General features: G+C 40.5%; 1 protein-coding gene across 1 annotated transcript; it reads right to left on the reverse strand.

The window, feature by feature from the left end:
• On the reverse strand, window positions 1377–18975 carry AMACR (alpha-methylacyl-CoA racemase). The gene is made up of 5 exons (XM_003133873.4): window positions 18601–18975; window positions 15752–15895; window positions 14566–14726; window positions 10640–10826; window positions 1377–2112 (listed from the first exon to the last, which is right to left on the reverse strand). The coding sequence occupies exons 1-5, from the start codon at window positions 18857–18859 to the stop codon at window positions 1703–1705; spliced, it is 1161 nt and encodes a 386-aa protein (XP_003133921.2). The 5' UTR covers window positions 18860–18975; the 3' UTR covers window positions 1377–1702.

The raw sequence follows: 24233 nt of genomic DNA on the forward strand, positions 1-24233 counted from the left end.
AAAGAGATTCACAAAATTAAAAAGAAAAGAACTCAAGCACACCACAAAAGAAAATCATCAAACCACAAAAGAAAAAAAAAAAAGAATATAAATAAACAGGGAGTTCCCATTGTGATGCAGTGGATACAAATCTGACTAGTATCCATGAGGATGTAGATTTGATCCCTGGCCTCACTCAGTGGGTTTGGGGTCCAGCATTGCTGTGGCTGTGGTGTAGGCCAGCATCTTAGCTCTGATTTGACCCCTAGCCTGGGAACATCCATATGCCAAGGACGTGGCCCTAAAAAGGCAAAAAAAAAAAAAAAAAAGAAAGAAAAAGAAAATGAAATAAACAAATAACCACAAAATCCACTGGAAAACAAGGTGAAAAATGGCAATAAGTACACACCTATCAATAATTACTTTAAATGTTCAAGGACTAAATGCTCTCATCAAAAGATAGAGTGGCAAATTGGATTAAAAAAAAAAACAAAAACAAAAACCTCCAATATGCGGCCTACAAGAGACTCACTTCAAGGTAAAAAGACACACAAAAACAGAAAGCTTAGGGATGGAAAAAGATATTTCATGGAAATGAAAATGATTAGAAAGCATCCATTCATGATAAAAACTCTCACCAAAATGGGTAGAGAGGGAATATACCTCAACACAGTAAAAGCACTTACGACAAACACACGCTAACATGACATTCAACAGTTAAAAGCGAAAAGCTTTCCCACTAAATTCAGGAATAAGATAAGAATGCCCACTCTGACCACTTCTATTCAATATGGTATTGGAAGTCCTAGGCACAGCAATCGGAAAAGAAAAAGAAATAAAAGGTATTCAAACTGGAAGGAAAGAGGTACAACTGTCCCTGTTTGCAAATGACATGATTGATACCATATAAAGAGAGCCCTAAAGACTTCACACAAAAATTATTAGAACCAATAAATGAATTGAGCAGTGGCCAGACGAAGTGAGAGGTAAGCTGTGGGGCCTACTGGGGGCAGAGGGAGATGGATGGGAGTGAAGCCGGAGACTGGAAGAGAAGGAAAAGTCTGGTAAGACTTTCAAGTGGATGACGGGACAATTTAGTGATAAAGGACACACTTGGATGATACCAACAGGCAGGAGCTAGGCTCTCAGCAGAGCAGTCTAGCTGGAGGGGTGGCAGTCATCTGAAGCAAATCGCAAGAACACTTCTTAAAATTCCAGCTCAAAGACAATGGATGAATGAGTTCCTTATCAAATTAAAAGGATCAGACTTTTCTAAGGACATTCATTCTAGTTAACAGGAGAGCCTAAAATGTTTCCACGAGTAACAAAAATCTCTTTTAGTGTTAAAGAAACTTCTTGAAAGTTTTCTACAAACTTAAAAGCATGAGTAAACTTTATGCAGGAAAAAAGCCTTTATTTAATAAAAAGGATTATATTAATTCATTTATAAGTATTTTAAATCAACAAATATAACCCATTAAGTAAACTGGAAGGCAAAAAAACTGCCACAATTTAGTATGGGTAAATTTAAAATATTCCTAAATCAACCATTTTCAGAATTCGATCATTACTGTATAAGCAGAATCTTGTTTCCTGATTAGAATAGCTGGACCACTGTGATATTGTTTTCTCTCGTTTCTATGCATACGATTTTTCTGCATTACACTATACTGTAAATGCAATACTCAAATTCACTTGAGTTGTGGACCTTGGAACTTAGAGATTAGATCTTAGATCTTGGTTTATTACTTTCAATAATTTCATCAGACTTAAGCTGAATGATCTCTTCCTGGCTGAACCCAAATTCTTTAAGTATCTCTTCTGTATGTTCTCCTACAAAGGGATTTCTTTCAGAGGATGGGACGGCTGGGGTGTTGGAGAGAAGAGGTGCAGGGCGGGGACTCACACCCTGCTCCCCGTCAGTAATAAATGAGCCCCGATCTTTGTTATGACCATGATGCGCAACCTCTTCCAGAGTCAGAACAGGAGTCACACATGCATCTGTGCCATCGAAGATCTGACACCACTCTGCCTTTGTCTTCTTTGCAAATACATCTGCAAATTTCTTCTTCATTTCTGGCCAATCCCTTATGCTCATCTGATGGGGAAGTTCATCAGACTTTAGTCCGAGTCCTGAGAGAAAAACACAATTTCTTAAATTAGCATGCTTTGGGTGGCTGGAGTGATTATTGTCGATGAAAATGAGTTTGAACTCACCATATTCTCCCAAATAGGATGTTCTATAGGGATTTCTCAAATGAGTCAAGAGAAGAAATTCAAACTCAATATTAAGCTGGAGCCAAAGGCTGGAGAAGGCAGTAGGGATAGCAGGACTCAAAAGAGACTTTCCAAGTCTTTGCCAAAAGTTTATTATTTACATTTCATCCGAAGTAGTCAATTTTAATGGTCTGGTTTCCAGAAGTCAATTTCTTCCCTCCGAGTCAGTTTTCAAAATAGGAATTTCCTTATGATGTTATTATCTGTTATACCGAACTAAAATAACTCCATATTTCATACAGTGTTCCCAAACCCTACAAAAACTAAAATCTACACAAATGTATGTATCACTATAGATACACCCCATTTTATTGTGATTTACTCTACTGAACTTTATAACACTTTATTGCGCACTTCACTGCACTTTATTGCATTTTTACAAGTGGAAAGTCTGCGCCAAATTTGTATGAAGCAAGACCAACAGTGCCATTTTCACAAAAGGATTTGCTTACTTAATGTCTTTGTGTCACATTTTGGTAATTCTTGCAATGTTTTAAAGCCTCCATCAGCAAAAACATTACAACTCACTGAAGGCTCAGATGATGGTTAGCATTTCAAGCAATAAAATATTTTTATTTTATTTATTTTTATTACTTAATGAATTTTATTACATTTAGAGGTGTACAACAATCAAATAAAATATTTTTAAATTAAGGTGTGTACAATGCCGTTTTAGGCAATGCTATTGAGTACTTAATACAGTATAGTATAATGTAACATAGCTTTTATGTGCATTGGGAAGCCAAAAAATTTGTGTGACTCGCTTTATTGTGATAGTCGTTTTACTGCAGTGGTCTGGAACCCAGCCTACAAAGTTCCTGAGGTAAGCCTGTAGTAGCATACGATAAATGACTGAATTCAAGATTACAAATTTATAAGTCATATTCATTTCTCTTTATTTTCTTCAAATAAAAGAGCTCTAGGAGCGCAATGATATTTGACTTGTTACTCTCTTAAAACCCTGCTGTGAATTAGAACAAAGGACTTGCAAAGTAACCAAAGACTCATGGGAATTGTTCCTAGGAAAAAGCTTTCAGCCAGTCAATCAACAGGGGGCATACAAACTTCTTTCTCTCAAGTATGACAAGCCTTGAAAGACCCACCAACACACGGTGCAGAGAGGATAAATGCATCGAGCATGGGACTATCACAGGAAGGATAGCTTCTCTGGCCCATGACCTGATCTGTGCTTCCTTACTGACTATAACCATCTACCCTTGCAGCTACACTGGAACTCCAGTGCTGATTAAATTATACCTAAAGGGCCACTTTGCTGGGGCTTTGGTGTTACTGTCATTTCTATTCTCTCATGTATAAGCCTAAATTTAAATTATGCATAATATTTTGCATAAGTTTAGCCAAGTTAATCAAATAATCCTCACTTTTATCACCCGTCCTTATTTAACAACGTTGAAAAATAATGACCATTTGTAACCCGCTCTCAACATGCAAAAGTCCCTACAAAGGTAAGAAGATATGATAACTGCAGGCTCTTCTTAAGGTTTTGAGGGATATAAGAAAATAAAGAGAACTCACACAGTTCTGGACAGTTATGAAAAAAACACCTGTGAAATATACAAGTACATTTTTCTCTGTAGCCACTTGTCCCACTGAAATACCAGGAAAGACATAGAGCCACAATTTAGGCTTATCCCTGTAATGTACCAAGAGATGTTTCTAAGGATATCTTTCACTTTTGCTTTCTCTTTCCTGATTACCCCAAACTCTGTGACTGAAAAACACAGAAAATAAGCAGTGATGTAGATCATAACTACTGCTGGAAACATATTTGTGTGCTTTTTTAAGGTTTTTTTTCTTTAATCAGAATATGATTAGAATCCTAACACTAAATAAAAATGGAGCCAATAATTCCCGAATGAACATTATACTTGAGATTACATGGGTCATAATTTGTATACTGGATAAATACTAGAAATCAAAAGGCCTCTAACTCTGACACCCTGCTTTTCCACTGTCTTATCAACCTCTCTCAGTCCACAATTTCCCTTCCTGCCCAGAACCCTCATCAAGGTCACAGGCTGAACAACCAGCAGTTTAGGGTGGGTTGTTTCCCATGTTCTTGACATTTTTTTTTAAATTACTCAATGAATTTATCACACCTGCAGTTGTACAATGATCATCCCAATCCAATTTCACAGGATTTCCATCTTCCCACCCCCCAAACTGTCTCCTCCGAAGACCGTAAGTTTTTCAAAGTCTGTGAGTCAGTGTCTATTCTGCAAAGAAGTTCAGTCTGTCCTTTTTTCAGATTCCACATGTCAGTGAAAGCTTTTGATGTTGGTGTCTCATTGTATGGCTGACTTCAATTAGCATGATAGTTTCTAGGTCCATCCATGTTGCTAAAAATGCCAGTATTTCGTTCTTTTTAATGGCTGAGTAATATTCCATTGTGTATATGTACCACATCTTGATCCACTCCTCTGTCAATGGACATTTAGGTTGTTTCCATATCTTGGCTATTGTAAATAGTGCTGCAATGAACATTGGAGTACATGTGTCTTTGCGAGTCATGGTTTTCTCTGGAGAGATGGCCAGGAGTGGGATTGCTGGATCAAATGGGAGTTCTATGTTTAGTTTTCTGAGGAATCTCCATACTGTTTTCCACAATGGTTGCACCAATTTACAATCCCCCCGACAGTGTACTAGGGTTCCTTTTTCTCCACACCCTCTCCAGCACTTCTTGTTTGTAGACTTTTGGATGATGGCCATTCTGGCTGGTGTAAGGTGGTACCTCATCATGGTTTTGATTTGCATTTCTCTAACATGAGTGATGCTGAACGTCTTCTCATGTGTTTTTTGGCCATCTGTAGGTCTTCCTTGGAGAACGGTCTGTTTAGATCTTTTGCCCATTTTTTTGATGAGGTTGTTTGATTTTTGGTATGGAGCTGCAGAAGGTGTTTATAAATTTGGGAGATTAATTCTTTGTCCGTTGATTCACTTGCAAAGATTTTCTCCCATTCTCTGGGTTGTTTTTTCGTTTTGTTTAGGGTTTCCTTTGCTGTGAAGAAACTTTTCAGTTTGATTAGGTCCCATTTGTTTATTTTTGTTTTTACTGTCATTACTCTCAGAGGTGGATCTGAGAAGATGTTGTTGTCGTTTATGTCGGAGAGTGTTTGGCCTATGTTTTCCTCTAAGAGTTTTATAGCGTCTGGTCTTATATCTAGGTCTTTCATCCATGTGAAGTTTCTTTTTGCGTATGGTGTTAGGGAGTGTTCTAATTTCATTCTTTTCCATGTGGCTGTCCAGTTTTCCCAGCACCACTTACTGAACAAGCTGTCTTTTCTCCATTGTATATTCTTGCCTCCTTTGTCATAGATGAGTTGGCTATAGGTGCGTGGGTTGAATTTTGGGCTTTCTATCCTGTTCCACTGATCTATATTTCTGTCTTTGTGCCAGTACCACATGGTTTTGACGATTGTTGCTTTGTAGTATAGTCTGAAGTCAGGAAGCCTGATTCCTCCAGCTCCATTTTTTGTTTTCAGGATGTCTTTGGCTCTTCTGGGTCTTTTGTGCTTCCAAACACATTTTAAAATATTTTGTTCAGGTTCTATGAAAAATGTCCTTGGTAATTTGATAGGGATTGCATTGAATCTGTAGATTGCCTTAGGTAGTATAGTCATTTTGATAATATTAACTCTTCCAATCCAAGAGCATGGTATGTCTTTCCATCTATTTGTGTCATCTTTGATTTCTTTCATCAGTGTCTTATAGTTTTCAGAGTATAGGTCTTTTGTCTCTTAGGTAGGCTGACTCCTAGGTATTTGATTCTTTTGGATGCGATGGTAAACAGGATTGCTCCCCTAATTTCTCTTTCTGATCTTTCATTGTTAGCGTATAGAAATGCCATTGATTTTTGTGTATTAATTTTGTATCCTGCGACTTTGCCAAATTCATGGATGAGCTCTAACAGTTTTCTGGTCGAGTCTTTAGGATTCTCTAGGTATAGTATCATGTCATCTGCAAATAGTGAGAGTTTTACTTCTTCCTTTCCCATTTGGATTCCTTTTATCTCTTTTACTTCTCTGATGGCTGTGGCTAGGACTTCCAAAACTCTGTTGAAGAATAGTGGCAAAAGTGGACATCCGTGTCTTGTTCCTGTTCTCAGTGGGAATTCTTTCAGCTTGTCACCATTGAGAATGATGTTAGCTGTGGGTTTCTCTTGACATTCTTATATGGAACTCTGATTCCATTACCCCACAAAAGAGAATTACAGATTGTAGCTACGTTTTATAGTCCAATCAATAGCTATTACAAATCAAACGGACTTCCAGAGACTGGCCTGGAGACTTAAGACATCATTAAAACTTGGGAAAGTATGTTTCAATTTTCAAAAAACTACCTAAACATACATGCATACACACACACAATTACACAAAATAATTTTTGTTTTAACTACACATCATAAATTTGACTGCTCTGTAACACAATACTAGACACATATCAGTCAAAAATGCATATGGTAAGTATACAATAATATATGTACAAAGATCAATGTTTACTAATAAATAATAAACATTATTTGTTGTAATAAAAACTGGAAAAATATAAATAAACTTGAATAAGGACATGGTTAAATACATTTTAGTACAAGTATACCACAGATTATGATATGGCTGCTATATAAAAAGGGCGAGGCTGAGAATCTTTAGTACTGACAAAAAAGGATGTCTTTGCTATATTTGGAAACAAAAAGAGATAGCTATTAATTACAATTTTATATAATTACATAGATTACATGTAAATTATACTGTAAAAAAATTTTTAATTGTGTTTGTATGTACACAGGAAAAGTTGTTGAAGGTCACATCTCAAGAACAAGGGAGAATTTCTATCTCTACAAATTCTATATTGTTGACTCTTTTCTAAAAAAATACATTATTTTGATTTTTTAATTTTTTAAAACTGTGGTAAAATATACAAGATATTAAACTTTACCACTTCAGTCATTATTAAGAATACAGTACTATGACATTAAGTACCTTCATACTGTTCTGGAACCATTACCATCCATCTCCAGAACATTTCATCTTCCCAAATAGAAACTCTATACCCATTAAGCACTACTTCCTCATTTCCTCCTTCCCCCAGCCCCTGGCAACATCATTCTACCCTATCAATGAATCTGAGCACTCTCGGTATCTAAGTGGAATAATACAATATTTGTCCTTTTGTGACTAGCTTATTTCACTTAGCATAATATCCTCAAGATTCATCCACCTTTAGCATATGTCAGAATTTATTTTTTTAAAACTAACATTTCATTGTTTTATATATACATACATATATATAACCTTTCATTTTTCCATTTCTCTCTCCTTCTTTCTTTCTTTCTTTCTTTATGTCTTTTTAGGGCCACGCCCGCAGCATATGGAAGTTCCTAGGTTGGGGTGAATCAGATCTGCAGCTGCTGGCCTATGCCACAGCCACAGCAATGCAAGATCCGAGCCACATCTATGACCTATACCACAGCTCACCGCAACTCCAGATCCTTAACCCATGGAGCGAGGCCAGGGATTGAACCCACATCCTCATGGATACTAGTCAGATATGTTTCCGCTGAGCCACGATGGGAACTCCTATCCATTCTCTCTTGATGGACACCTGGGTTGCTTCCACCACTTAACTATTGTAAATAATTCCATAAACATGGATATACAAATATCTGTCCAAGTTCCTGCTTTCGATTCTTTTGGATCTATACCCAGAAGTGGAATGGCAGTTCATTCAGTAATTCTATGTTTAATTTTTTGAGGGGCTACCAAACCACCTTCCACAGCGGCTGCACAATTTTACATTCCCACCAGTAGTGCACAGGGTTTCAGTTTCTCTACATCCTCCCCAATACTTGTTATTTTCTGGTTTTCTTTTAATAATACTTTGAAATTTTAAAACAACTTTTAAAAATTATCTATCACTTATATGATTTACTACACAAGAGTCTGTCTCAAGATGCCATGAAATTTTCAGTGTTCACAAATTTCTTTGTGCTGGAAAGCAGCAGGGACACAGCACAATGGAGTCTGCATTTTATGAAAACATTGTGTATTTAAGTTCAGATCCTGAGGGCTAAATGAAGGTACCGTCTCAAAGGTCTCAATAAGCAAAGTGAAATAAATAATAAATTAATGCTACCTCGAAAAGTTATTATGGATATGGGGGTCTGTCCAGTTAGGCCTGAGAGAGAATTAATGTACATGGGACTAATAAAAGTACTACTTTTGCAAAAAAAGTATTGTAAAAGAAAGAAAATGCTCAGACATTTTGACATGGACTGTGTAGATTAAGCAAAAGCTGATTCAACATGCTAAGTCTACCTAAAGCATAAGCCACCTGCCAGCTAAGGGTCATGAGTGAACTGTGAAGGGAGCAGGGCTTGAGGCTGTGGCTGCAAAGAGGAGGGACTGCAAAAATAACCAGAGGGATTATAGAGTTTGGACTCAAAAATCTAAGGAGCATATTGAAGAAAAATGGCTGAACCTCAGTAAGACCAGTGAGCTTGGTGGTGGTAAAGCTTAGGCTAATTTCACCCGTCTCTCCCCAGCTCTGCGGTGGCCTTGAAAACCAACAGGCTCTCAACCACAGCAGTTGAGAAAAACAGCAGGATAACAACCGAGGAAGAGGGGGAAAATGAGTTTGGAGCTCCCAACAGTTCCATTGCCAGAGAACTGCCATGGTTTGGCCTGTCCCTGAAAATCTCCATCCCCAGGGCTTGTCTGTAGCTGATCTGACTCAGAGCTTATACTACCCTGTTCCTTGAATATTTGTCAAAAGACAAAATCACTTTCAACTGTCATTTAGAATTGCCTGTGCATGGTGATAATAAAATTTCACTAAAGATTAGTCAATCCTATTATTATATTTAAATTCTCTATACACAAAAACACAGGTTTTTGTAAAGCGTACGCTCTACTGTGTTATGGCCATGCTGCTCCCCAGGTTCTGCACCCTGCAGCACCCCCACCCCCATAGCATTTTCTGTCCAGAATTTTGAATTAATAACTCTATTCTTTGTTTTAAATTCTGGACAGAAAGGCATCCTATGTGATCTAAATAAACCATTCTTCTCTGTGGTTTTTCTAACTACAGTGAAGTTGATGAAGTCAATGTAGTTGATCATAAAATGCTTTCTGGTGCTTGCAAAAACAATCATTTCAGCTACATACAAATAACTCAGAGTAGTATTTTGCAGCTGAAAAGCTACCAAACATCACAATAAAACTCCAAACTTAAAGTTGAAAGACAAATGCACTTCATGCAACCAGCCTGTCACACCACATTGGCGTATATTCTAAAACTTCTTAAGATACAACTTTGAACTTTAAAATGCACATTTCACAGGAACAAAATAACTTCAGTCCAATTATTTAACTAGGGAAGAAGCAATTCCAAATTTCCCTGCTAACCTGTGGCAGCATGACAATAAGACAAGAATCAGCAAGAAAGGTAAACTGCAGAAGCATCAAGTGATGGTAACATATTTTAACACTGTCTCATTCAACAATATCTCTCTGTGCTCTGGTGATTGCTGTCATTGAAGTAATATGAGGGACATTTATCAAGGAACAAAAGTGGTAGAACCAGCAGATCATTTTTAGGGGAGAATAAGATGTGGTCACACAACGTACTGAGAACACTGAATTCCTACAAAGTGATTATTTTTTTTAAATCTGAGCTATTTTATAGACTTGTAAAATTATCTGTCAATTTAAAAATGGAAGAGGAGTTCCCATCGTGGCTCAGCAGTAAGGAACCTGACTGGTATCCATGGGGACGCATGTTCGACCCCTGGCCTAGCTCAGTGGGTTAAGGATCTGGGTTGCCATGAGCTGTCGTGTAGGTCACAGATGCGGCTTGGCTCCTGCATTGCTGTGGCTGTAACGTAGGCCGGTGGCTGCAGCTCTGATTCGACCCCTAGCCTGGGAATTTCCATATGCCATGGGCGCGTCCCTAAAAAAAGACAAAACGGAAATAGACTCCATAAGGTAGAAAACAAACTTAAGGTTACCACAGGGGAAAGTGGTGGAGGCAGGATAAATTAGGAGTTTTGGGTTAGCAGATACAAACTACTATATACAAAACAGATAAACAACAAGGTCCTATTGTATAGCACAGGGAACTATATACAATATCTTATAATAACCTACAATGGCAAAGAAAATGAATACATATACACATACATAAAATTAAATCACTTTGCTGTATACCAGAAACTAACACAATATTGTAAATCAACTATACTTCAATAAAAAGTAAAATAAATTTTTAAAAAATGAGTATGTAATAAAAGACATTATGAACTTGAAAAGTACCTAAAACGAGGCTAAAAAATATTTACGAGAAAGAGGTGGGTGAAGTAACTCACCCTTGACCAGCAGCTCATAGAACTTCTGCTCGATTGCTCCAACAGCCATGAACCCCCCGTCGGCCGTCTTGTAGGTCGTGTAGAAAGGTGCTCCACCATCTAACATGTTCTGTCCACGAGGCTGGTCCCACAGTCCTGTTAGTTGCGTTTTCCACAGAAAGGAACTTAGATATGCTGTTCCTTCCACCTTTGAAGAAAAAGAATACAATACAAATCCAGATCATTCAACTATAAAAAGCATGGTTGATTTCTACTTCTGTTTTCAAAAAAGATTTGTGCAAAAATACTTGCCTTCGAATATAGGAAGATTATATCTAATTATAAAACTTCTTTGATATTTTGAGAAAGTAACTTAGAGCAAGTTTATGATACACTGAGTTTCTGTGCTATTCAGTTCAGGGAATACTGTTCAGAAAAGGCTTCAAGGAACTACTTTTGTTCTTCCTTTCATATAAGATTGGCAAAATGTTGATAATTTTTTAAAGTTAAGTGAGGCTTCATGGAAGTTCATTATACACTCTCTTCACTTTTTATGTGTGTTAAGAACTTTCAGGATAAAAAAGCTGAAAAGAGGAGTTCCCGTCGTGGCTCAGTGGTTAACGAATCTGACTAGGAACCATGAGGTTTCGGGTTCAATCCCTGGCCTCGCTCAGTGGGTTAAGGATCCGGTGTTGCCGTGAGCTGTGGGGTAAGTCGCAGACACAGCTCAGATCCCATGTTGCTGTGGCTCTGGCATAGGCCAGCGGCTACAGCTCTGATTCGACCCCTAGCCTGGGAACTTCCATATGCCACGGGAACAGCCCAAGAAATGGCAAAAAGACAAAAAAAAAAAAAAAAAAGCTGAAAAGAAAGCAAAAAGGTTTTAAAAATTCATCATCTGATCCCAAAACCTACTGACACATTCACACAGATATATGAAGTCTATCACATTTAAAGGTAAATCATACGACCCTTAAATTTAGTTTATTCTAGTTGGACTAAGAAAACAAATTTGGGTATTTAATTATACTTTAATAATCACTAGAAAGTTAAAAATCAACAAAAGGATATGGATGTCAGGTATATGGGTTTTCTGAATGCAAACTAGTTTGGGAATGCTACTTCCCACTGAGCCCTGAAGCAACAGGACAGGATTCAGATGTCAGGTATGATTATCACAAGGCTGGGTGCACCGAGCTATCGAAAGAAGACTACCTCCCTATCCCCATGGCTTCACGATCCTAATGATTCCAGTACCCCAGGGAGAAGGCCATCAAAGCAGGGTTACCAAGAGAGGGGACCCCTTCCAACTGTGAGCATGCAATTTGGCTGCAAAACAATACAAAATGTATGTTTAGATACATGCCACCTTTCCTTTTTAACTTGAAGCTCGTGCACACCTGAATTCCTGAATCTGATATTTGTCGTCACCAAATGGTGGAGGTTTATATGAGTGGCCTATAGTAGTGCTTTTTTGTTTTTTGTTTTTTGAAACGGGGTTACATAGATCTTAGTCCCACATTTACACACACAAACACGCAAAATCTTTTATACACTGGATGTACTAACACATCTGTGGGAAAAAGGTGTCCTAACACAGTTAGGGATCTAGTTTGGCTCATGATACAAACGGACTTTACTGGATGCTGTAAAAAGATGCAGGACAAGAGACACAGCAATTATAATCCACATCTCATCACAAGGCTGCCTGGGCTTTCATGCCCATGAAAGTGTCAAACTGCCTGGGGGAACACTGGGCGTCTGACCCTTTCCAGCCACCTGCTTTAGAAGACAGGCAACCAAGTTCCTGTTGTGGTGCAGCAGAAACTAATCTGACTAGGAACCATGAAGTTGCAGGTTCGATCCCTGGCAGCACTCAGGAGGTTGAGGATCTGGCGATGCCGTGAGCTGTGGTGTAGGTCCCAGACACAGCTCGGATCTGGCGTTGTTATGGCTGTGGTGTAGGCCGGCAACTGTAGCTCCGATTCGACCCCTAGCCTGGGAACCTCCGTATGTCCAGATGATGAAAGTGAGCACACCTCCTTTGGGGAGTTGAGTGGGTCAAAAGAGGGTTGAATACCTAAGTCTTGCACTTGGAAAGCAGCAAGTATAAAGTTAGCATCGCTGCCACTACCAGTGCCTGCTGGGCCTGGGCCAGGGCTGGAAATAAAAAGATCGGTCACATGCCACTCCCAGGGAAATCACGCCAGGATGAACATTAAGGACAAGGGACAATGTGGAGGTACCTTAACAGCAGTGTCACAAGGCACAGAAATAGCACAAGGTAGGGAGCCCTTGGCCTGTGAGGAGGAGGCAAAAGCCAGGGGGTCTTGCTTCTCCTCTTCGACCCACTCACTCCTCAAGTGCTGCTGTCCTGTCCCCTGCCCAGGGGACCACACAGTCTCATATGGTTCCCAAATGACTCTGAAAGCTGTTCCTCGTGCCTAACTTCAAGTACCCCACTGGGACAGCTGAACCACACACCTCAAACGTGAAATGATCAAAAGCACATTCCTTTTCTTCCAATAATAGTAATAACAACCGCAAAGCCTTAGAGTGCCTCTCTATGCCAGGCATTGTACACACACGGAAAAATGGGTGAACTCACTTCATTCTCTAACCACACTCTGAGGTGGAAACCATTATTACCTCCAGTTTACAAAGGAAACTGAGGCACGAGGAAGTTAAGGAACTTACACAAAGTCACAGAGCTCGTAATGGCAGAGCGGGGGTCGGGGAAGTTGGCCGCCAGAGTCTGCACTCTAACTCCGCGGCCTGGGGCTGTCCCTTCCTCAGTCCTCCCCCTGGGCACGGTACCACCGCCCTCAGGTTCTCCACGCCAGAGGTAGGAAGCCATCCTTCTGCCTCCCTCTCCCTTCATGGCCAGTATCTCATCAAACCCCAGCGATTTCACATTCCAAGCATAAACCCTTAAATCCAGACCCATTCAACCATTAACCATTATCTCTCAGCAACAACCCAGGAACTGGTTCCTCTGCCTCCATCTCGTCGCCATCAAACCCATTTTCTATCCCACACCCAACTGCTCTCCAAATGCAAACACGTAGTGGCTCTGGACTGGGCTCTCATCAACTAGCTGTGAGAACTTGGGCCAATTCCTAAGCTCCAGGTTGCTCTTCTTTAAAATAACAATGTATTCCAAGTGAAACTGTTATTTGGGGGTCTTGGAGAAATCCCAAAGGATAAGTGCCTAGGACAAGGCGAGGTGAGGGCTCAATATATGGTGGTAAAAACACTGAGGCATCATGATGTCTGAGTCTGCCCTACACAATGCAGCAGGAAGATCTGGACTGGTCCATTTTACGGGAGCCTCGTTAAGATTCTTCCCTACTTGCTAAGGGAGACTTCTTGAGCCCAGTTTGGAATGACGACTGCTTGAAAATCATATTCAAGAGACAGCACGGGGAAAACTGCTGAGACAGAACATAGCAAGCAGGTGAGTCGTGAAAAGTTTAGAAAACTGACTTCACAAACAGATGATCAAAATTTGACATTCTGACACATGTCAAACAGGCGAAGCCATTTTAAAGAAAAGACTATCCTTGGCAATTGGAATCCAAACTTCAAATCTCATTTATCTTTTTTTTTTTTTTTTTAATCTTTTTAGGACTGCACCTGTGGCATATGGAGATTCCCAGGCTAGGGGTCGAATCAGAGCTACAGCTGCTGGCCTATGCCACAGCCACAGCCACGCCAGATCCAAGCCACATCTGCGACCTACACCACACACAGCTCACGGCAACGCCGGATCCTTAACCACTGAGAGAGGCCAAGGATCGAACTCACAACCTCATGGTTCCAGGTCAGATTAGTTTCCACTGCACCACGATGGGAACTCCTCATTTATCTTTTGTCTTGTTCAGAAGAGGATTTGAGGGAGCCATAGAACAACTGGAAGGCTTGTCGTTTCCCCCAATTATACTTACCATGCTTGCATCAATGATCTGACCCTTGCCAGAGCGTGTGCGTTCAAACAGAGCCATCATGATGCCCAGGGCACACATGAGGCTGCCACCACCAAAGTCAGCCAGGAGATTCATCGGGGGCTGTGGATTCTCGCCACTTCTGCCAATTCTTGACAGAACACCTATACCATTAAAAAAAAAAAAATGGGGAACACTAACTGTAAATTTAATGTCTCTTTTAAATAAATACATGAACATCTTCAGAGAAAAGCCAACCTCTCTAGTTACCAATGTAAGTTAAAAACTAATACCTCATGCTTTTCTAAATCGAAACCTGTTCAGTACACTTCTAAGCAGGTTTTCCTCCAATAAGGCTCCTTGCTTTGGTTTTTGGTTGTTTTTTTTTTAAATAAAACTTTCTTCCATGAACATTTTCAGAATTTTATTGCTAAGTTTTTATTCACTGGTGTTTGGGGGTGGGGAGGAATGGTTGCTAGCCATCCAGTTTATGGCTTAACAACAGCATAATGCATTTCCATCCTTATTAGAAAAAGATGCAAGGTAATAAACCCAAGAAAAAGAAATGGGATTAAATTTTTTAATAGAGATGAAAAGCCAACTCTACACTCAACCCTTTCCTCAACCCTTAAATGTGGAAACACAGAAAATTTGAGACTTCCTTTACTCAGCAACATAGTTCTTAGAAATCTAGAATTAGGCCATTCTAAGACACGTCCTTACAGGCAAAAACTCAGGTAAGGTCATATGATGACCTGAAAAGCATGGGCTTTTTCTCGTATTCACAGAATTTCTAATATCATGATTTAGGCAACCATTCTCAATGACGTGGGGGAAAAGGGGGATCAGAATCAAACTGTATCAGCATTTTCAAACTCTAAGGCAACTATTTCTACCATCAGCAATCTCTTACTTCCTAGCACAGGCTTGCTACTTCACTCCACAAAGGCAGCAAGTAAATGTTACTAGTGAGAGCATATAATCCTCCAATGTGTTAAGTAAGGCAGGAGAAGGCTGAGAATGACAGGTCCGAAACAAACCAACCCTTTTTAAAACAACCACATGCTCTTTATTGATTCCAGCGGATAGTTAAATCTTCACCTTTAAAAATCTGTTTTAATCTGTGTAACTATAGATCATGACTGGGAACAAAACAAAAAGTGTAGAGAAATTACTTTGTTCAACGTACCCGACAAAGCCAAATAGTTGATGTCATGTCCTGCTACCTGAAAGAATCTTCCTGACTGGCCAAACCCACTCAGCCTGGCGTAGATAAGCTTTGGATTCTCCCTCAGTAGAGTCTCTGGGCCCAGCTGGAGTTTTTCCATGACACCTTAAGAGAAAAGTTAAAATTTCTTGAGGAGAGCAAGAATTGAGGACAGGTATCATCCCTTCTCTGTGACAAACATAAAACAGGACTTTTGCAAGGAACCCTGGTAACATGTGATCTGGGTTTATAGCGTATTTCCAATAATTAAGGACTCAGAGAGTGAAGCTCCCACATCTGGAATGTGTGGCTTCTGCCCTCAGCCCCCAAACTATTTCCCCCAAGCGCTGCCCTGCCTTCCTTCTGGCACATCCAAGCATCCTCAATCCTGAGTAGACATTTCACCCCTTCAGTCAGTCCCTTGTCAGTTTCCCACATTCTCTCCTTAGTAATTTATTAGCAACAGCCTAGGAGTTCCCTTCATGGCTCAGCGGTTAAAGAACCCGACTATGATCCATGAGGATGGGGGTCCGATCCCTGGTCTTGCTCAGTAGGTTAAGGATCCGGTGTTGCCATGAGCTGTGGTGTAGGTCACAGACGCAGCTCAGATCTCGAGTTGCTGTGGCTCTGGCATAGGCCAGCAGCTGTAGCTCTGATTCGACCCCTAGCCTGGGAACCTCCATATGCTGAGGGTTCGGCCCTTTAAAAAAAAAAAAAGAAAGAAAGAAAGAAATAGTTTGTTCTCTTGGAAGTTACTTTGGGTCTTTATTTGATCAAAAATTGACTTTTGGAAACTGCTATTCCTTTTAGAGTCTTTTCTATGTTTAAGCCCGCCTCAGTGCCTACCACCTTCTACCTCATTCTGTACTTGCCTAAGGGGTCACAGGCTCCTCTCGCTGGATTAATGTCTCATCTGTTTCCACAGGCTTCTAACATGTCTCAGTCTCTTTACAAAAAGGCTAAGTAAAGACTCATGAAAAGAGGAGTTCCCATCCTGGCTCAGTGGTTAACGAATCAGACTAGGAACCATGAGGTTGCAAGTCCCTGGCCTTGCTCAGTGGGTTAAGGATCTGGCATTGCCGTGAACTGTGGTGTAGGGTGCAGATATGGCTCGGATCCCATGTTGCTGTGGCTCTGGCATAGGCCAGCAGCTATAGCTCCGATTGGACCCCTAGCCTGGGAACCTCCACATGCTGCAGGAGCAGCCCTAGAAATGGCAAAAAGACAAAAAGGAAAAAAAAAAAAAAAAGATTCATGAAAAGAAAAGTTAGCTACAACAGCATTAAATTGCTCTCACATTATTAGCAAGTATACAGCTGACCCTTGAACAAGGCGGGTTTGAACCATGCAGGTAAACAAACACAGTTTTTTTCAATAGCAAAACCTACAATATTGGTTGGTGGACGCCAAGGAACCACAGATAGAGAGGGCCAGTTTACCCGTAAATGACCCGTGATGGTTTGTTCACGGGACAACTAATAATTAATTGTGCAAAATCCAGGAAACTGGAACCTAAAGCTTCCTGAAGCTGAAAATAGAAAGATTAGATAATAAACTCACTGCCTTTGTCCTTTTAAAAATTATGGTAAGTTACAAAGGAACTCCATTCCTCTACTTAGATAAACACCAGCCACAATTTCCTCCCCTGTAGCCATGTCTGTATCCATAGCTCTACCTTTCTAATTGCAAGACAAATTATTTAACCACGTAGAGCCTCCTTCAACTTCAAATGGGGCCTTATTAAATTATGATATAATCCTACTACTAAATTATAGTCCTCAAAGCTGGCTCTGAGGGTAAATGAGTTAACACATTTAAATATGTCTGGTGTCCCAGAGACATTCATCAAACATTTACTGCCTTTCTGCTACATAAGAGCTGAAGCTTTGGATGGCTCCTTGAGCAAAATTATGGTGGCAGTTGTTATCGGAGGATAGATCAGAGTGGTGCTAGGCCCAAACATCAGCATTAAAAAGACCATTATAACTGTGTCAAGAAAGCTGCAGTACATGTGGGGAGAAAGAATCCTGAGTCATAGAAAGGATGAAGAATGTCGGGGTTGGTGACAACTGAAAGCTGGGGGGCAAGAGGTGGTACAGAGGAGGAAGATTGGTGTTCTAGATGAAATACAAGTTTCTGAGTCAGGCAGAGTGGGTGGATATAGACCCCACTGAAAATAAATAATACAGAAGGAAGAAATGCTATTTTAGGAGGAAAGATGATGGGCTCAGTTTGGAATATGTGGAAGCCTAAATGCCCCAGGACTGGCATATAGAGATACACAGGACCTGTGTATTCGTGCAGTCTGTGGCTCTAAAACAAGCAGGTACAATTACAGATTTGGCCATCGACTGCCTGTAAAAGGTAAAAATAATGGGAATGGATAAGGTGGCTCCAAGAAGCAGAGTGCCCAAGAAATTGAACTGAAGCTGGAAGTCGGGAACACTAGCATTTAAGGCAGAGTGTTAGCCTGGGTCTGCAGACGCCCTTATGACGATGTACCTATATGGAGTTTTCGGGGAGATCAATTCTCATAAGGTTCGTGACCCTAAAATAATTTTAAAAGGCAAATATAAAAGGGCGATTAGCAAAAAGAGGAACTTGGGAAGAAGTCAGAAAAAGAGGTACAAGTACAAGAGCAACAGTAGTATCTCGGGTTCCAACTATGGAAGACTGTCTCAGGGGGGCAACGACAATATCAAATGCAGCAGAAAAGTCTGGAAAGACAGGGACGTCTGTGGCAAAAGGGCAAAGGTGTGCTGGGCCCAGCCCCAAACGGTCTGGCGCCCTCCCTCTTTCGGGACTAATCTCTGTCGAGGCCGGGCGCTCACCAGGGCGGAAGGGCTCCAGCACCACGTCCGCCAGTGCGCACAGACGCCGCATCACCGCCGGTCCCTGTGGCAGCTTCAGGTTCACCACCAGCGAGCGCTTGCCCCGGGCCAAGGGGCTCGGGTCGCCAGGGGAGCCGGGTCGGTCTACACGCACCACCTGCGCCCCGAAGTCCGCCAGGACCATACCGCAGAACGGGGCCGGGGCCAGGCCGGCCAGCTCCACGACCCGAACGCCCTGCAGCGGCCTGGCGCCCCGCATCTCCCTCAGAAAGCGGAGAGGAGCAGACAACCCTCAGCTTTTAGCAACGCCGCACACCCCCTACTTCCCTTGCGGGCCCCTCCCGCTAAGCGGCTGCGTCAGGCCGCGGAGTCTGCGCAGTGGCGCGTTTTCCAGCGCCGCCTCCGCCAGTCGGCCGACCCCAGCAGGCTGGGAGGCTTCGTATTTGGTCCCTTTCCCAGTCCAAAATTGTTCCTAGGGCTTGACCTTGGGATCGGTTGGCCGGTCACCGTCTTTTCTTTTCAGGACGCTTCACCCTCGGTGTGTCCATCCCAGCCGTTGTGCTTTGGGCCCTACACCTTGCTGGTCCTGGAGAAATAAAAAGTACATAAGCATTTGAGAAGAAAGCGGCATTTTTTCCGTGGACTGCAGACTGTCTCTTTCACCACCCTTACTTCTTAGTCACCTGATGTTTCACCCACAAATGACTCGCAGGAGAACATGAGAGCAGGTGGTGATCATCAGAGCCAAATGAGAGGGCTTTAAATATTTTTGATTTGTCACCTGCCATTCTACAGATAATTACAGCTTTGTTAAGGATCAGGGCCCTGTGAGGCTCAGGGGCACAAAAGCCCTCTGTGTCCCCCATTTCTTGTTCTTAGGAAATGGGCCTCATTTAGCCTCCGTGACCAAGGGACAGGTTCAGACAGTTGCCAGTCAGGGAAGGGAGGAGATGCAGTGACAAGGGAGGAAGAGCCAAGCAACAATAGTACAGGATCCTGGATCACATAGTAATAGAGGCATCTTGTACACCCCCAAAAAAGTTAGATTCCTTATGCTTCTTTCAGAAATAAATACTTTAAAGTTGAACAGCTTAGAGTCCTTCCTTCTCCTTCTCCCTGACTTAACTGCATCTTAAAAACAATCACTCTTAAGCTAAAAATAGGCACCCTAAGCACAATTGCCTGTGGGTAAAAGATTATTAGCACAAGATGTTTTTTAGGAATTGCCTAGTTCGTTCTAATCGCTGATCAATATGCCCTTTTCCAAGTACTGTTACTCCAGGCAATAACCCAGAAGACCACCATCGTGATCCTGCTGAGATCTCCTGACTCCAGCTTTGATGACTAAGATTCCCTCAAAGAAAGAAGGATGCATGTTTGTCCTGATCCTGTTTCTTCCCTGAAAACCTATTTTTTTCCTTTTTACGACAGAACTCCTCACAATTCTTTCCAATGGAGGGAACAGTCTGTAGGGCATTAGCCTGTGACCCTCCTTTGCCTGGCAAAGCAATAAAAGCCATCTTTTTCTCCTTTACCCCAGACTCTGTCTCTGCAATTCAATTAGGCACCAGTAGACAGAGGCTGAATTTTGGCAACAGTTTAAAGTTATACATTTTTTTCTTTTTCTGGCCACACCTGAAGCACATAGAGTTTCCCAGGCCAGGGCATGAATCAGAGCTGTAGCTGAGGCCTGAGGCCTACACCACAGCTTGCAGCAATGTTGAATCCGTAATCCAATGAGCAAGGCCAAGGATGGAACCTATCTCCTTATGGATACTATGATGGGTTCTTAACCCACTGAGCCACAATGGGAATTCCCTTCAAGTTTTAAATTTAATTTAATTTTATTTTATTTTATTATTTATTTATTTATTTTGTCTTTTTGACCTTTCTAGGGCCGCTCCTGAGGCACATGGAGGTTCCCAGGCTAGGGGTCCAATCGGAGCTACAGCTGCCAGTCTACACCACAGCCACAGCCACAGCCATGCCAGATCCAAGCCACATCTGTGACCTACACCACAGCTCAGGGCAACACCAGATACCCAATCCACTGAGCAAAGCCAGGGATCGAACCAGCAACCTCATGGTTCCTAGTCGGATTCGTTAACCACTGAGCCACAAAGGGAACTCCCAAGTTTTAAAGTTTAATGCACATTTTTTTAAGGCACAACAAAATCATCACAGATAAGTCCCACTGCTTGTGCTTAAGAAGTGTTCTAGGAACTAGAGAGAGATTGAGAAAAGGCAAAGCAAGGAAATTACTGATTGGCTATACCTTAAAGCTTTAAAGCCTAGTTGACTGTTAGTGTTTAGTTCTTACCTTTGATTTCCTAACTTTGAAGGATTTCTCAGTTTGGTCTGCTCATGGAGACTGCCAGGGCATTAGAGACACGTCATCTAACAAGTCCTTGTCTCATTAACTTAAGGCCTCCTTGTCCCTCTCTATCCCATGTTCCTACATTTATTCAGGTCCTTACCCACTCCTCTTGTTTTATTTTTATTTTGAGAAACTTTTTTAAAAATTATGAAAATGATCTAGCAGACATCTAGATGGCCACAATATTTCTTCACAGTGGCTTCCAGTCTGTATTTTTCTTAAAAAAAAAAACAAAAAAAAAAAAAAAACAATACAGATAAAGCTTGAGCTCACACTCAGGATCAGATTCACATGAATCAGAAATCTTACCAGCATCAAGCCTTACTGTCTGTGATCAAACTAAGCGGAGGTCTGGGAAATTTCATTTGGCACTACTGGTCCTTCCTTCCTGCATTGGACACCTGCCCTCTGATGCAAGCTGAATTGCGTCCTTTCAAAATTCTTATATCCCCTGATCCCTAATACTCACAGTGTGAGTATATTTGAAGATAGGGCCTATAGAGGTAATTAAGGTAAAATGAAGTCATATGGATGGGTCCTAATCCATTATGACTGGTGTATTTTTAAAACAAGATTAGAACATGAAAAATACAAAGGGACAACTATGTGAGGACATAGCCGAAGGGTGGCTGTCTGAAAGCTAAGGAAAGAGGACTCAAAAGAAACCAGATCTCTTGATCCTTTGATCTTGGACTTTTAGCCTCTAGAACTCTGAGAACATAAATTTCAACTGCTTAAACCCAGTTTGTGGTGTTTTGTTATGGCAGCCCTAGCAAACTAATATACCCTCTGACTCACAATTATAGGTGAGATCCCTGTTGAAATTCTCAGGTCACCAATAGGTTTTTTTATATCCCATATAGCTATGGAACCATGCTTTCTCAATTCTGGATTTAGAATAAATAACCCTGTGGCCAGAGATATCCTATTAAATGCCCTAAGTAAATTCATTTTCTCCTGGCAATTATGATTAATTTCTTTATTCAAGTCCAGTTGAGTCATCTGCCTTTTTCCTTAGTCTCACGGGGCATGCCTGTCCAAAAGGGGCCAAATAGATCATTTTGCCAGCTGCTTTCAGCTCCTTCACTTTAAGTCATCTTTAACTCAGCTATTGCAGTTACCTATCTCTGCTCCTTTTCATCCCACTGTTCAAGACACAAGCACTCCCATGATTTTGACGTATCATCCACAGTCCATTAAATCCATCAATGCTATAGCTCTACCATTCATAGTCTACAGTGTTTAGTCAAAATATTCTGTGCTTTTAACTTACATAAATATTACACTGCATTCACTTTTCTGAACTTGCTTTTGCACTCCATCTTACATTAACTGATCTCCCCATTTCTATTCCTCTTAGATCAGTAGGGATCCTTGGCTTAAATACTAAAGACATAAAAAATGAAAAAATACAAAATAATTCATTGGAAGGATATGAAGCAGCTCACCTAAATGCCTGAGAAAGCTAAATTCAGGCAGTTGGCAGGACTTAGATCTCTAGAGTCACATTCAAGATCACAGCATGGGAGTTCCCGCCGTGGCTCAGTGGTTAACGAATCCAACTAGGAACCGTGAAGTTGCAGGTTCGATGCCTGGCCTTGCTCAATGGGTTAAGGATCCAGCGTTGCCGTGAGCTGTGGCGTAGGTTGCAGACCTGACTCGGATCCCGAGTTGCTGTGGCTGTGGTGTAGGCCAACTGCTACAGTTTCGATTTGACCCCTAGTCTGGGAAACTCCATATGCCATGGGAGTGGCCCAAGAAATGGCAAAAAGACAAAAAAAAAAAAAAAAATTTGAGTAGGATGAGTCAGTTACTCATTAAATCAGAATAATGACTGTGGTGGAATGAAACACATCAAATATATGAAAAATCATGAGTTAATGGTAATGCTTTTTAAAAAGACCTCATTAATCCCCTTTAAATTTGCTAGGGCACCAATTCATTATTCTGAAAATCGGTAAAATTTTAGCCAATTGGTAAATAAAAGTAAAAAAAAACAAGGATTTATCTTTTCCATATGCATGGCATTTCGGGATAACCAAATGGTTAATGAAAAAAAAAAATCTTCCTTTTAAAACGTCACCATTTTGCAACTTCCAATGTAAGAATGAATTTAAGCTATAATCATCAATGACAGCAAAAATATTAAGCAAAAAGTTAATTGGGGAATTTAATAATACATGAATCTGGCTAAGATAACCTGAACGTACTGATAAATTTTCATATCACAAAAAGAGACAATAAGATATTATGAACCTCTTGATATGATGCAATAGATACAATCACCCATGAAATTAACCTGCAAGAGATTGAGCCTAAATCTAAGGAAGCACATTATCTGTTTATGGTAAATGCAGGGGACAGAGGAAGCAGATTCAGGGGATAGAGAACGATGTCATACAACACCAACAAACATAATCAGCAAAATCCCAATGTTGGGAAGCAAATGACAACTAAATAAGCAGATAAATAAATACAGGAGAAGGCATTGAAGATTTCAAAACTTAGATGTATCCATAAATGCAACTTATAAATCTTTTTTTTAATGATGACTTAAACATATTGTAGAAAGATATTCATGAGACAACTGGTGATATTTTTAAACACTGGATATTAGACCATATTAAAGAATTATTATTTTCTTTTTGTGAAAATGTTATGGTGGTTATAATTTAAAAAAAAAAAACTCATTTCTCTGAGATATATACAGAAGTGTTAGTAGGCCTTAAAAGTTAATCAAGGAAATTTTCATATCTGGCCAACTGGATTTCAGAATTGTCATAGACCAGTGGTTCTTTCGTCTCTCCCATTTCCCCCTTTATGAATAGGAACATGTATACTTGTTATCCTTTCCCTGTCCCACTATTTTCTTGGGTGGGTGGTGGGAAGGCGAGACCTATGTCTTTCATTTCACAGATCAACAGATCAAGAGGCATTATACATAAGATTTTCCTATCACCCCTATGTACAAGGGGTTTAGGAGTTTTATGTCAAGAACCAAAGGCAGAGGCCAAGTTATTTGCAATAGAAAAAAAAAAAAAAAAAAAAAAAACTGGAACAGCAAAAATATCTCTCCAAAAGGAAAAGTTTAAATAAATTATGCAGCCATTAAAATTATGGTTTCAAATAATCTTTAATGGCATTTGAGAATGCTCTTAATGTGTTAGGGTAAACAATAGCAAGATATAAAAATTCATTAAAAGTGTAATGTCAAGTGGTTTGTTGCATTACTATGTTTGTAAAATAAAACCATAAA

The sequence above is a fragment of the Sus scrofa genome, chromosome 16 (genome assembly GCF_000003025.6).
Source record: "Sus scrofa isolate TJ Tabasco breed Duroc chromosome 16, Sscrofa11.1, whole genome shotgun sequence".
NCBI classification, from domain to species: Eukaryota; Metazoa; Chordata; class Mammalia; order Artiodactyla; family Suidae; genus Sus; species Sus scrofa.

Excerpts from the sequence above, each read along its gene's own strand:
- AMACR (XM_003133873.4), bottom strand. The coding sequence starts at position 18,859 with ATGCGGGGCGCCAGGCCGCTGCAGGGCGTTCGGGTCGTGGAGCTGGCC. Across the intron at positions 14,727-15,751 it reads CAACTATTTGGCTTTGTCGG|GTGTTCTGTCAAGAATTGGC; the intron begins GTACGTTGAACA and ends TTAATGGTATAG. Across the intron at positions 10,827-14,565 it reads AGATCATTGATGCAAGCATG|GTGGAAGGAACAGCATATCT; the intron begins GTAAGTATAATT and ends TTTTCTTCAAAG.